Source organism: Carassius auratus, chromosome 19 (genome assembly GCF_003368295.1).
Source record: "Carassius auratus strain Wakin chromosome 19, ASM336829v1, whole genome shotgun sequence".
NCBI classification, from domain to species: domain Eukaryota; kingdom Metazoa; phylum Chordata; class Actinopteri; order Cypriniformes; family Cyprinidae; genus Carassius; species Carassius auratus.
Genome location: NC_039261.1, coordinates 13167425 through 13181539, shown reverse-complemented (window position 1 = coordinate 13181539; position 14115 = coordinate 13167425). Strand labels below are relative to the sequence as shown.

General features: G+C 37.2%; 1 protein-coding gene across 1 annotated transcript in view; it reads left to right on the top strand.

Annotated features, from left to right (window-relative positions):
• Nucleotides 1-14115, top strand: part of pag1 (phosphoprotein membrane anchor with glycosphingolipid microdomains 1) — a 53043-nt gene that overhangs the window by 30416 nt on the left and 8512 nt on the right. The window contains exons 2-5 of the mRNA XM_026288996.1: nt 7160-7191; nt 9209-9415; nt 10344-10392; nt 14003-14099. Coding sequence (XP_026144781.1) covers nt 9264-9415; nt 10344-10392; nt 14003-14099 — 298 coding nt within the window. The 5' untranslated portion in view covers nt 7160-7191; nt 9209-9263. The remainder of the gene's footprint in view (nt 1-7159; nt 7192-9208; nt 9416-10343; nt 10393-14002; nt 14100-14115) is intronic.

Here is a 14115-nt window from a genome sequence, read left to right as displayed (position 1 = left end):
ACTTGTGTTGATAAAGTCCCTCAGGCATTGTTTAACATGCTTTTTTTGCAGACATGTTTGCTTGAAATCTCTTACAGTCTTACTAACGTGTGAGGAAATGCACTTGACTGGGTTCTGACAATCACACACATATTTACAGTAATGTGGGCCTCTTTTTGCAGAGTGTTGGCTTTGTTTAGCTCCATGTTGCCAACACAGTTCAGTGGTTCAGTTCTGGTCTAAATGTGTTAAGGAATGAGATAAAGGTCAAGACCAATCTGGGACGCTCCCTGTAACTGTGGCAACACGTCAGTGTTCATCTGTCAGTGCTGAATGTGCTTAGCATTTTAAAATAATGAGCCAAATCTCTGCATCTTTATGCGGCACAGTGATCATTTTCTGGCTCTGCTTGATTAGCACCTGAGCATTTGTTATCTCCACCACAATAACAGGGAAATTTGATTTCACTCTGTTTATGCTGAATAAAAAGAAGGGAAATTCAATAAGAATGAATTGTGAACACTGATAGGGTCATTTATTTGCACACGCTTTAGTGTCCAGTTCACTAAAGGAATAAGCAAATCAGGTAATGTGCAAATGCACCCACACAATCTGTGCTGAATGCAATTTGCACTGACAGTTTGTTCAAAAATAGCACAACTGTTCTGAATTTGCCCTAGAGTGCTTTGCTTTCAGCTGATTTCTTTCTCCACTAAATAAGCAGTGTCAAATTCATTTTCTCCTGTGTTGACTAAAGTGTGTGTATTTGTGTGTGAGAGAAAGCAGAAAGTGAACGGAATAGCTTTACTCAGGCTGATTTGGCCCGACACCCAAGCAAACCAAAACTTTGCTCATTTAATTTGATCAAAACAGTGGAGACTTGGGGGGGGGGGTTTCATGTTTACTCACACACACCTTCCTCCCTCACGAGTTCCCCACATTTGCGTCATTTGCTGTGCTTTTAACCACTTTCTGGATTGGGTTTTATTATTAGTGCTTCATTTTTCAGCAAAAACACATTTTTTACAGGTTTAACTTGTTTTTACTGTGGTTGTGGATTTTTTTTTTTTTTTTTGGTGCTTATATAATATTCACATCTTTTAGTGAAACGTTAACACTTAGTCTAGGCTGTTTATCATAAAATAAATGTCATGCATGCTTTAACAGTTATACAGTTGAGCATTAATATTGCTTAAATAGATTTATAGTATTAGAAAATGATTAATCTAAGTTGTATATGTGTCAGTGTTCAGGTGTACAAGCTTGTATGCACTTGTTCCCGCTTTAGCCTGTGTATAACAGCTTACACTTGGCAACTGTGTGCAGTAAATATTGCAGCTTTTATGATAAATTCACCCTATGCTGGGCCATAGATTGACAGGCGATCTGACCAATCGTAACTCAGAATCTGCCGTTTTGTCAAATGAACAAACCAGACAGGAGAGTAGATTAAGTTTGGTGAATTTAAACTTGAAAAATGGTGAGTATTTCCATGTACTTTTCGCCACTGAAACAAGATACCTTCTGATGTTCATTCATGTTTATTTTGTCCAATAACTAGTTAAAAGGAAGATATAATCGGTTCATGTGCTGCTTGAACTGAAGTGCTTCAGCAATCTGTCACTACACATAATAGAGCCACAAAATGGTATTTACTGTTTGAATTTCTTTAGAAATGACAGAATTTGAAGGCTGAGACTTTGTTTCATACCAAAAGTTACCTGCTCTGTCTTGTCTGTTGGCATGTTGTCAGTTTTCTTTTTACTCCGCAATGTATTTTTCACTGCGTGAGCGCGGCTTGTCGGACATAGCAATAGTAACTTATGGGGGCAAGTTTTTGCGAAGGGTCAGTTGCTTAGATTGTTCATCATTTGAATTGTACTAAGCCCTTGTGACTTAAATCATTATTATTTTATTAATAGTTTTTTTTTTTTTTGTGCTTGAAAAATATACATTTATTTTTGATGCATTTACTAACATACTAAAGCACATGTGAAGTACCTTGTTATAGTTTTAACTGTAATATGTTATTGGATATTAATTTTATAGTCAATAATATTAAAATGTGCTAAATTACAACTTAATAATTATAAATGCGTCATTACAAATATATTTAAATACATGAAACACAATCTTCAATAGAAATGACAAAGCTCGCAATAACTACTTGTCAGTACATGCGACAGTAAACTTTAAACATATTTTAAAGATATTAGAAATAATAATACAATTACACATAAAGATGTACTTAAGTCCTATTTAAGTGGTTCAAAAAAGCTTTCAACTATTTGCATTTAGCATAAATGTAAACTATAATATAATTTCATTTAGTTGTAAAAAAAAATAAGATTAATTGACATTCAGTTTGGACTTTAAAAGTATTCTAAATTGTACTTCATTTGCACTAAATGTAAATGCATCGAGTACAAAAATGAACTATTGCATGATGGTCTCCCAACCTGGTCAATCTGGTCTTTTGGCTGGATTTAGAAGGAGTTTAGTCAGTTTTCAGATGGTCAGACATGAGCATCTTAACTAGCAAACTAGCATTTAGTTTTTTGAGCAAGCAGTATATAGTGGATACTCAATAAGTCAATAAACAGAATTCCATTCCCATCTCTGTGTGTGGTTATTGAGTGTAGATTTGAGGGTGGTCAAGGCAGGCCTGTGGTACGTGCAGTAGGAAATGACAGTGTCTCTGGAGACCAGCTTTAATGGGACATCACTCTTGTCTGTGGGAGCACAGCTGTTGCATACACACTCCAACACACTGCACAGGAAGCTGAGACAGTGGTTTCATAACTCATGGCCTTTTGGAGAGGAATGTGTCCTCTTTAAACATCTGTCACATTTTAGATAAGTACATCAATCCAAGCAGACATTTGCACTCTATGTGTGATTGTAGAAGTCTTCAGTAAATATTCACTTCCTCTGATGCGTCTGTCTGTCTGTGGTGATGCAGCAGTTCTTGGCGTCTGACCTTCGCACTGGTTGTTATTAGTGTGGCATCAGTTCATGCCGCTGCAAGTTCTCTTTATATGCACACCATCTGGGGATTGATTTCCATGCCAGCTGATTAACCCATAGAATGAGTGCAGTTTCCATAGAGACACGAAGTCAGTTGATCAAATGTGGCCATTTTAATTGGCAGAACCCTCTGGCTTGCGCTCGGGTAGGAGCTTGCTGATTGGTTAGTCGGTTGCTGTAAGGCATAGATGACAAACCATTGACCCAGGGAAATTGCTTCCTGCTCGTCTGCCCCCAAGACCGGTCATAATGAAACCCCACACAGTTCATTAACTGTCTGTAAAGGGTATTATTTGATCCTGGGGGGTGTCTTCATCTCATAGGAATATGTGGATACAGTGAGGATCAGTTTCTGTCTTCACAACAGGCTGGTCTCTTCACTCATCCTTCTGTTTTCACCCAGACACATGGCCTTGTAGCATCCAGGCTCAAGATGGCCAGCTTTCTCTTCTTCTCTCACTATGAATTGGCTTTAGTCTGATGGTGAGGAGGGGGTTGGGTAGAAGACTGTGCCCTGATTGTTGTTATATTGGTCAGTTTGTTAAACTGAAGAATGTTGTTGCACATAAGCTGAAGAGTTGCTTGTCAGGATTATAATGTTGGAATGTAGCTAGTTTAGACAATATGGTAATTGACTAACCATATCATTCAAGAATTTTTTTTTTTTTAATCATGGATTGATTTTTTTCTGTTCAATTATAATCAATGGGGACCAGAGCTTTCAAGCTTCAAAAAGTATGCAAAAGCATCACAAATTTATTGTATGTAAAGTACTGTTTAAGGGTGGGCCATATACCGGCTGTGCTACATGGTCATGAAAACGTATCTTTGCGTGTGTTTTTAAGCATTGTGGTTTGAAAACAGGTCATTTTAAGCCATTTAAATGCAATCTACAGCAAAAGAGAACTCATTTCACTATATGCACGCGCTGTCAGAGAGACTGCTTCTGTTAGAGGTTCGTGCATGTGAAGAAGGTGCTCATAGAGCTGGTTATTTTGGCCACTTTATAGGCCTTAAACTCACACACTTGTATGTATCAAAATGGCTGTCTTTGCAAGTATCCTTGTAAACACAGTAGGTCTTAAACGAAAGCAAACAGCTGAGAAAGAAAACATGTAACAGTATATTGGATCTGGGCAGCTCTTAAAGTGACAGCAGTCTAATATTCCTGCTGTCTGTCATTCATGTTAATCAAACTACAAAAGAGATAACCTCTCATTGCTCTTGACTAAATCACTCTTGTAACTTTAAAAAGAAGAAACATTTACTTTAATAGAAATAAATTACTTTATACAATGTATGTTGCATTTCTTATTTATTTGTTCTACTGTAGTTTTGTTCTTTTGCTTGTAATTAATTTCTTATTATTTAATCACTGACTGTTTACTTATCTTCAGTGGACTTGAATTTAGTTTTTTGTTTTTTGGTGATACTAACACAAATGGAAAAAATCATGAAATGTCTATGGTAGCAAAGATTTTGATATCATAAAGCAAAAATAACTGTACTGTAATTGTATATATTGTTACCGTGAGATAAAATGACTCGTATCATGATATAAGATATTGGACATATCGCCCAGTCCAAGTACTGTTCAAAAGTTTGGGGTCACAATGTTTTTGAAAGAAGTCTGTTAAGTTCACCAAGGATGCATTTGTTGATGAAAAATCTGTAATATTGTAAAATATTATTACAATTTAAAATATCTCTGTAATATTTATTCCTGTCAGTGTTCAATGTCAGCTTTATGTAACCGGTTGTGATTTACAGTCATGAGTCTGGTTTAAGAAAATAATCATAACATATCACATGATACTTCATTCAAATACGCTGATTTAGTAGTACTAAATAAAAAAACAAAAATTATTAATGTTAAAATCAGTTGATTAATGTTTTTCTTCAAAATTGTGATAACATTTTTTTTTACAGGATTCTTTGATGAATAGCAAGTTTATAAGAATAACATTTCAAATACAGAAATCTTATGTAACATTATGAATGTCCCTGCTGCCACTTTTGATTAATTTAATGTCCCTGCTGAATAAAAGTAATAATCTCTTTTAAAAAAAAAAAAAACTCATTGTTTGACTGAGGAATCATTCAGACTTCATTTGTAAACTGGATCACATGATTCATTGAAAAGATGTGACTCAAAAGAAAAATTCATCCATGAATCTAAAATTGCTACTTTTCTCAAAAACTCATGATGATCTTTGGCAAATGGTAAGATTTTCAATGAACAGTACTATTTCACATAATTTCAGATGGGGGACTTGAAATGTAGTGCATGACTTTTTTGGTCTTTTTGCCATTTTGGAGCTTTTTCATAATTCTAAACCATTCGTGTTTACTATAAACTAGAAGAAGAAGAAAAAAATGACCATTTGTGTTCCAAAGAACTCAATAGGTCTGAAACGACATGCATGTGAGTAATAATGACACTTATTTTGAGATTGAACTATTCCTTTAAATCACTTTGTAAGTGCCCCGAAGCAGACTGAGCTTCCTGTCACAGTGAGTGCAATGTAACAACAGACGACACGCACCCCTGTGTCCAGCCAAGAGCCAGAACACAGCATATGTCGAATATGCCATTCTCCTCTAAAGTGGCCAAAGAGAAGCTGTAAAACCATTGGTCTTTTAGAAGCTAATGGCCATTTGATTGACATCTATAAAAGCTTTATGATTCTAACTGTCTCCTGCTGCAAATATTTCAGCATTTATGCTACAAAGAATGCTGACGATTTCCATAAGGGGTTACAAAATACATAAGTATTACAATGTTCTTTTTTTAGAGCGCGCTCCTGGAGATGAGTTATTATCAAAGCTTCTGTCAGCAGAAAAACATATAATAACAGAGCATCCACAAAATTCCTTATTGCATTACTCCTGCTCCAGTGCAATTATTTATTCAGGAGATGCCGCTGGCGATCGCATGAGAATCTTTTACCGGATGCGTTCTCAGCAGCAGCCCAGCTGTGCTTTTCCACAAAATCCCACCCTCGCTGTGACCCCTGGGGAGGAAAGTCTTTGCGATATAGTCGTCTGTAACTATAAAGTAACTTTAAGCCAAATATCTGTAGGTATGGTATTTTTTCCACTCTCTCTCTTTTTTTTTTTTTTTTTCTTGGCAGCGAGATACTGTGAATTAATAGGGACAGATATACTAAAGGATCCAGATGGACACAGTTCTTACACATGATCCGGTGATCTGGATCTTCATCCGTAATGACTCTGGCAAAGAAGTGACCAATGGCTTGCCCAAAGTGTTTCCAAGGACCACAGTTGCTCATCTCGATCTGGGACTACAGCCTTTCCAAACACATTCCCCCATCAAATGGCTTTTCCAGTGCCTTATTTTATATGGCAAGAAACACACAATCCTAGCATTCCTTGTGAAGGAATCGCTTCCTTTTTAAAATTTTCATTCTAACATTTCAGTAAAAATGGGTCCCATATTTCTTAGACTATAGTTTTCATAAGCAGTGCTTGATTTAGGTACAGTATATTATATATTACCAAAATCATCGACAGTTGTAGAGACTTCAGGATGAGGAACAAACCAAAACAGTGTGGACACCTCTGATCACCATAGCAAATGCATGGCAACCCTTGGCAGTAAACATCCAGTTTTGTGGTTTATATATCTCGTCATCTGCATGTTATACTCCCTGAAATACAATCTTTAGAGGAAATCATTGCACAAACTAACTTCAGATCACAGTTGCTATAGTTACTCTGTAGCACATTTGGGAGGATCTAGACAAAGTTCTTGGTGCTTGTTCCTCAGAAGGAAATGGATGCTGGTGCTCACATGCATTTTAGCAGATGCTTGAGATGTGTTCATGCTGAGAGACCTCATAAGCAGTCTGCTACTGGGAACCAATGATCCATTGTCTTCATTAGACCATGAATGCAGAATTGATCATCGCATACAAGAGTTGCTTCTGCTTGCTGTGGATTCTGTGTAGTTTTTTTTCTCTATATTATAATTCTTATTTAACCAGTTGTGATTTATATTCAGTAATATGTAAGTTTGACTAAAAGTATCTGAAAATGTCAAGATGTTGTGCACAATGTGCTGTCTGGTACTGCAGTATGTGCAGAGCTCCCTTCCTCCATCTAATCGCTTGCTCTCTTTGTTTCCCTGCAGGCAACAATCACCAGAGCCAAACAAGTGTTCAGGTAGGACTCGTTTTTCATTTTTGGTACTGAGAACTGTACAAGATTTGATTTTGAATAATCTGCTTGTGTTTTTACAGCTTTTTGGGGGATTTTCCTCCTAGTATATTGACATATTTGAGGTTTTTGTGGTCGGTCTTTACCAGTTGAATCCAGTTTAAAAGATACATGATGTTAGGAAAGTTTTCTTATGATATCCAATTCTTCTTCTTCTTCTTAATCTTACTCCATAACGTACAGAAAGCATAGAACTAGTATTTGACTAGCATGCTATCAAGGGTGTAGATAATGATTTGGAAGAGAATAATTTAGCATGCTAAATGAAGGTAAATGAAGATTTGACCACAATAGGATTCCTAAAATAGCATGCACATAATGCTACGCTTTAATTGATTCTTTCTGATATTAATAAAAGAAAATGAATAATAAAACAAATTATTATTAAATGAAACGCTTACTAAAAACAACAAAAAGTTGTATTTATTTACTTGCATGCCATGTGACTATAAGCCAGCTTCAGTGAACTGTGAACATGTGCATGTGTTGTTGTTATTATTATTTGTGGTATACTGTAGCAATAGCCAACAATCCACTGTATGGGTCAAAATGATCTTTATGTCAAAAATCATTAGGATATCAAGTAAAGATCATGTTCTATCAAGATATTTTGTAAATTTCCTACTGTAAATATATCACAACTTAATTTTGATTAGTAATATGCATTGCTAAGAACTTCATTTGGACAACTTTAAAGGATATTTTCCAAGTATTTAGATTTTTTGCACACTCAGATTCTAGATTGTTGTATCTCAGCCAAATTTAGTCCTACCCTAACAAACCATACATCAATGGAAAGCTTATTTATTTATGCTTATTTATATATAAGAATGGAATATTGAATTTAATTTAAATTCTCATAGGTAAATATTTAAAGTCAAAAGGGTTCTGATGACAAAAGAATCTGTGAATCCTTTTTATAGATTTTAATATGGAAAAATATATATATGTATTAATATTTGTTGAAATGATTATAGGTGTACCTCTCAGTGTTCAAATGAAACCTCCATTACTGAAACTAGTGCTAAGGAGACAGTCTGCACTGTTTAACAGGCATTATTTATTAATTAGAATCAGTTAATATGGTAATGCCTACGCTTTAGTAATATTTGCATATAGTTTCTCGAGTAGCACAATTGGCTTTTTCATCTCGTAAAAATCTACAGTACTTCTTCTGGTATGCATTAACTAAGCATTTTAAGGAGTAGGACGATATTATTTGCATTGAAAATAAAGTCTTTGTTCAGATCGAATGCAGACTTCATGTTCTCCGTGGCTTTGGGTGGCTTTCGTTCTGCTGTTTCTTATCGGAGAGTTTGAGCGAGTGGAGAGGAAAGACTCACCCTTTAGAGAGGCAGCAGTGCTGTCCATCTCCCCTCACACAAAAGATCAGAAGCGCTGCCCGGGCCTCAGTCTCCACTGGGATGCCAGCCATTTGATTGTTATCTGTCTATTCAGCTTGTGGAGGTGGGGCCCACCATATACACACCATCCTGGACCAGGACTCTGTTTAATCTGGCTCGCTGTCAAAAGAAACCAGCCTACATGTTTGGGTTACTGAGTGAAACGTCCACGAGCCATTTATTCTGAAGGAGCCTCAGGCTGAGCTCACTGCGGTACTGTGTGACAGGATTGTGCATCTGCACATGTCTGCCACCTTGTGGCTGAGGATTCACAAAACTCTTGTGGACAAAGAGCTCTAACATAGTAAGGGATGTTTGCAAGGTTGTTCCATCACGTCATTTGGATCTGAGACTATCAATTCAATTATATTTCACACTTAAATATATAATTAAACTGACTCAGGATCTGGAACAAAAAAGAATGAGGTTTCACATTTTTCTGATTTGGTTTGCTGACTCTGTGAAGTGCAAAGGTCTTTTGGATAACCATCAAACATCAATGTTATTCTTCTCTCCTCCCCCATTCTTTCTCTTTGGCACTATCCATTTTTTGTGTGCAGCCTCTGCAGTGAGGTGCATTTGGTCGATGAAGGCGACTCATCATTGTGATGTATAATGGCTCCTGCGCTGAGTGCTATGTTGGGGTCAGAGGTCGCGGGGGCGGCGGCGCTGGCTAAAGGGGAGCTGGCACTTGTAGGCACGCTCACGGCGCTCACGGCTTTCCTGCTGCTATCTGTCCTGCTGCTGCTGTGTGCGAGCTGCCAGGGGTGAGTATCAGTAAAACACTCCTAATCTTTGATACCTCTAATATTTTAATACTATTGAGCAGACTATAGTAGCTGATAATATTTAATAGCTAATACTAATATAAAATACACTTTTGTCAACACATGTGGAATCTGTGGAATCTGGCATCAGTCACACAATTTAAGACATACCTCATTCCTGTTATTACATATTTGGCCTAATTTTATTATGCTTTCATTTACTAATATGAGAGTTATGCTCCAATCTTCATTTAACACAGTTTACCTAATTTTACCATCAATCCATTATGCATAATTCCACAGATTTTTCTCTCCCCAAACTGGCATGGAAAAGAAAAAGTCCAGCTAGACCTGTATATTAGATATGAAAAAATATTCAAATGAAATGAACCTTTATTTTACACAGTATTTACTCAAAATATACTAAATCATTTGAACAGCGCACTTTGAATACTAATAATTGTTAATATTAAGAAGGCATTGCAATATTTAGGATTTCAGTTCTTAATTTTCAGTTATTATCTCAAGAAAAAACAAACATATTAGTCTGTCACTGATGTCACCAATATTTAGTAGGCCTACATGTCATGGAATTAATTTATACAGTATATTTATTTATTTATTTTATTAAGAAGAAATTATATTTTTGTACTAAATATTTTTATTTCCAAAATATAACCAGGATAAAACTTCCAAGGGCAGTTTCCTTCAGATTCCTGCAGATAAAGCGTAATCCTTGATTCAGTTCTATATTAAATGTGATTTGAAATGCTTTGCTGTCTAGAACAAGGCTTAGTTTGCATCTTAGAATATGATATTGAATGTTGCAACACAAAGACAAAGCAACAGACAATAGATTTAGAGCACACAACCAAATCTACAGACTTAATCAAAATTTCTCAGTAATTCTCTCCCTCTGACTCCACAGGCAGAAAAAAGGGGGGCCGCCAGGAGACCATGAAAACCTGATGAATGGGGTAAGCATGTGCTTCAGTGATGCTTTCCATCTGAGAGTTTGAACCCTGTGCTGCCTCATTGTGGCCATTCCTCGTTTTTCATTTCAAAATGCATTTTTAATCACAGAAAGACCCTAGATTACATGAACCATCTTTAGAGTGTTTTAGTCATGAGAATGTGTGACCGCTGTGCTCGGGGGGCCTGGTAAAGCTGGGAGAACAGAGAAGAGAATGGACGGTCATTGTGCGACCCGGGGTTTGTGGGAGGAAAGCATGAAGCAGACAGATTAACATTTTTGTTTGGCTGCAGGGAGATGAGAAACTTCATGCATGAGTTGCCTTTCTCTCTGGGTCTGTTGCATCTGAGTGGGTGTTTTCTGTGAAATTATCATCCAAGGACAGAGTTCAAGAGTTCAGGAGATGTTTAGCAGTCAGGAGATTAGTGTGACCTACTGAGGGCATAATTGAGTGCTAAACACACACATGCATACACACAAGCAGCTGTATAGGCAGGATCTGTGGGAATGTTTTATGCATGAATCGTTCATTGTAACTGTCATTAAATGAGGGGGCCTGCCAGCATGTCTGTGGCTTGTTGACTGATTATGAAGGCTTGTGGAGCACACATGTACAGTACAAAGATCATCAGGCCCCCACACAGCCAGATGTTGATTTTATGTTTATTATATTCATTGGGATGCGTTTACCTCAGATGTATCGTTAGCTATGCTTTCTGCATTTGCATGCTGTGCACTACACTAACAGCAACATGAAAGCTGTAAAAATGTCTAAACTGTGGCCTTTATGCAAATGCTGTTAATAACACTTACTGGTTATGCTTACATTACTACAGAAACTGGGCTCTCTGCATTTTGAGGTTTGCGACTTATTTTGAATTTCACAAGAGTAGTTAAATGACTTGTAGATTACATTAAGAATAACAACACATTTCTACTTAAGAGTGTTATTGACTGCACTAGGACTTTATCAAATCATTTTTGCATGGTGAAAAAGAGGTGGGTACCACTCTAAAACTCAGCCGGAATCTTGCCACGTATGAGCAAAGAGATAAACCATCACTTGCATAAAACCAAACCATATAGGCCTTTAGATATTTTGTCAAACAGCTGAGCTGCAAACGATTGCACTTCCTCCAACTAAAAATAAATTTTACTTATTTTTAATCAACTGAATCGAATTTCTCAGTTCAAATTCTCAATATGTGCTACCATTCATCAAGAAATGTCTGAAGGATCATGGGACTTCAAAGACTGGAAAAAATTATGCTGAAAATTCAGCTTTGCATCACGGGAATAAATTACATTTTAAAATGTATTAAAATATAAATTTTCCTTGGAATTGTCAAATTTCACAATATTACTGTTTTGCTTTTACAAAATACAGCCTTGGTGAGCAAAAGAGACTTATTTTCAAAAAACAGAAATCTTATCGTCTCTAAACTTTAAGTGGGAAAAAAGTCATTTAAATAATAGTAATTAATTGATTAGAATTTAAATTGGAGCAATTCAGAATTTAATCTACTGTAAATATATATATATTAGGGGTGTAACGATACGCGTATTCGTATTGAACCGTTCGGTACGACGCTTTCGGTTCGGTACGCGGTACGCATTATGTATACCGAACGGTTCGTTGGAGTAATTAATTATATTTGAAAAAAAAAAAAAGAGAGAGAAAGAAATATAATGATATGCGTTCAACAAGGTAGCCCAATAACCCAAACAACGTAACAGGCAACGCCCCTGACACTCCCGAAGAAGAAAAAAACACCATCTTATATGTTTATGTTAGGCTACTCAGCAGGCGCTCGCTCACTCAGTACGCGCTGAAGGCTCGTTGCAAAATAGCCAATGCGTTTAACAGACTAGAAATGAGAAGATCCTCCAATAACCAACAGGTCTGGTGTTTGGGTGCACTTTGGATTCCATTTAAGCTATAATGGTGATGGCAAGAGAGTGGTGGATAAATAAACAACGGTATGTCGCATTTGCAACATGACAGGGTACACCAGCGGGATTACAAAAAAAAAAAAAAAAAACCAGCGGGAATATCTGGGATATATGCGTCAGTACTATCTGGGAAAAGACGAAAAAAAGGAGAAACATGCACGCAGCAAACTATCCCTGCAGCATTTAGAAACTATAGCTTACAGGGAATCCAACCCAAACACCAGACCTGTTGGTTATTTTAGGATCTTATATTTCTGGTCTGTTAAATGCATTAGACATTTTGCAACGAGCCTTCAGCGCGTGCTGAGTGAGCGAGCGCCTTAGGGGCCGTTCACATATCGTGCCTAAAAACGCATGGAAAACGCTAAGCGCGTCTTTCTCCTGAGGCGTCTGTCTTTGCTAAGCAACAATGACGTGCTCTCTCCATGAGACGCGGAAATTTCAGCGAAGGATAAATGGATTTGCAGCTCTAAAAATCGCTTGCAGTAGCTCTGCTACTGAATTTATTTCAAAATTGCAATCCATATACAACTATGATCAGCTGTTCCTTCATCTTGGCTGAGCTCTCAACGTTGTTACGGGAAAGGATGAAGCTGATTGGTTGGTTCTTGTCACATGACCCGCGGTGCGCTTGCGGCATTCTGAAAAGTTGAGATGTTTTTACATTTTGCTGTATCTAAAACGTATCGAACCGAACCGAACCGAACCGTGACATCAGTGTATCGTATCGAACCGAACCGTGAATTTTGTGAACCGTTACACCCCTAATATATATATATATATAATAATAATAATAATCTTCTAGGTCTCATTGTAGCAGATATTTGTTACATTACAGCTTAAGATTAATATTTATATATAGGTGTAGTCTTGCTTTATATGAAAACTGGGCAGATAACCACTTTGGAGACAAACACAGGGCTGTGACCTCAAGGTTGAGACCATCTGTATTATATAAAGTGAGTAGTAATGATTGTGACATGATTAAGCAAATCGCTCTGTTAACCGCAGTAAACCTCTATAGTTTTGATGGATATCTGAAGGCAAATCTTTGCACGATAATATACATCTTCCCTGTCAATATATTGAGGGGGGCTTTGTTTAAATGGCGGTGTCTGTCACAGCCTGACAGGTTAAATGGGGTCTTTGTCTTTCAGTGACAATCTGAGTGGCTCTCAGCTTTTAACCTCCTGCTTCTGAAGGACTTAATCACCCTGGCAACAGGCATTTCAAAGACCTGCCACTAGGTGTTCTCAGAGTGCCACAGCAGGGTGTTTTGCTACGGTTTAAAGATGCAAACAAAGAGCTCAGTCCAAGTGTCTTTGTCTCTGGTCTCCTTATAGCAGGTTCTCAACCTTTTTTGGTCCTTGACCCATTTTTTTATTTAAATTCTTGCTCTCTGACTGGTGTCAGAGAATTAAGCTATGCATGCTACCATCTCACAAATGACCCATTACATTTCACATTCAATCAGTTTTATCATTGACCCTGAAATTATAAGACAGAATCAAAAGTCTAGCATGTATCTCATCTCTGTTTTCATGACCCAAAGTTTGAGATCCCCTGCTTTAGCTTGCAGTCTGAAGACCGATTGCATCATTGAATGGTTTTTATTTCATTTATAGTGCATAGGTAACAAATTACATCCTATTTCTCTGCAGGTGTCAGAAAAGGAAGTATGTAGCCAGTCAGTAGAGAGCCATGGGACTGACTTGGCGATCAGCAGCTCTCATAATGGGCCTCTCACCAGTGGTACAGGTAACAGTTCTACGGT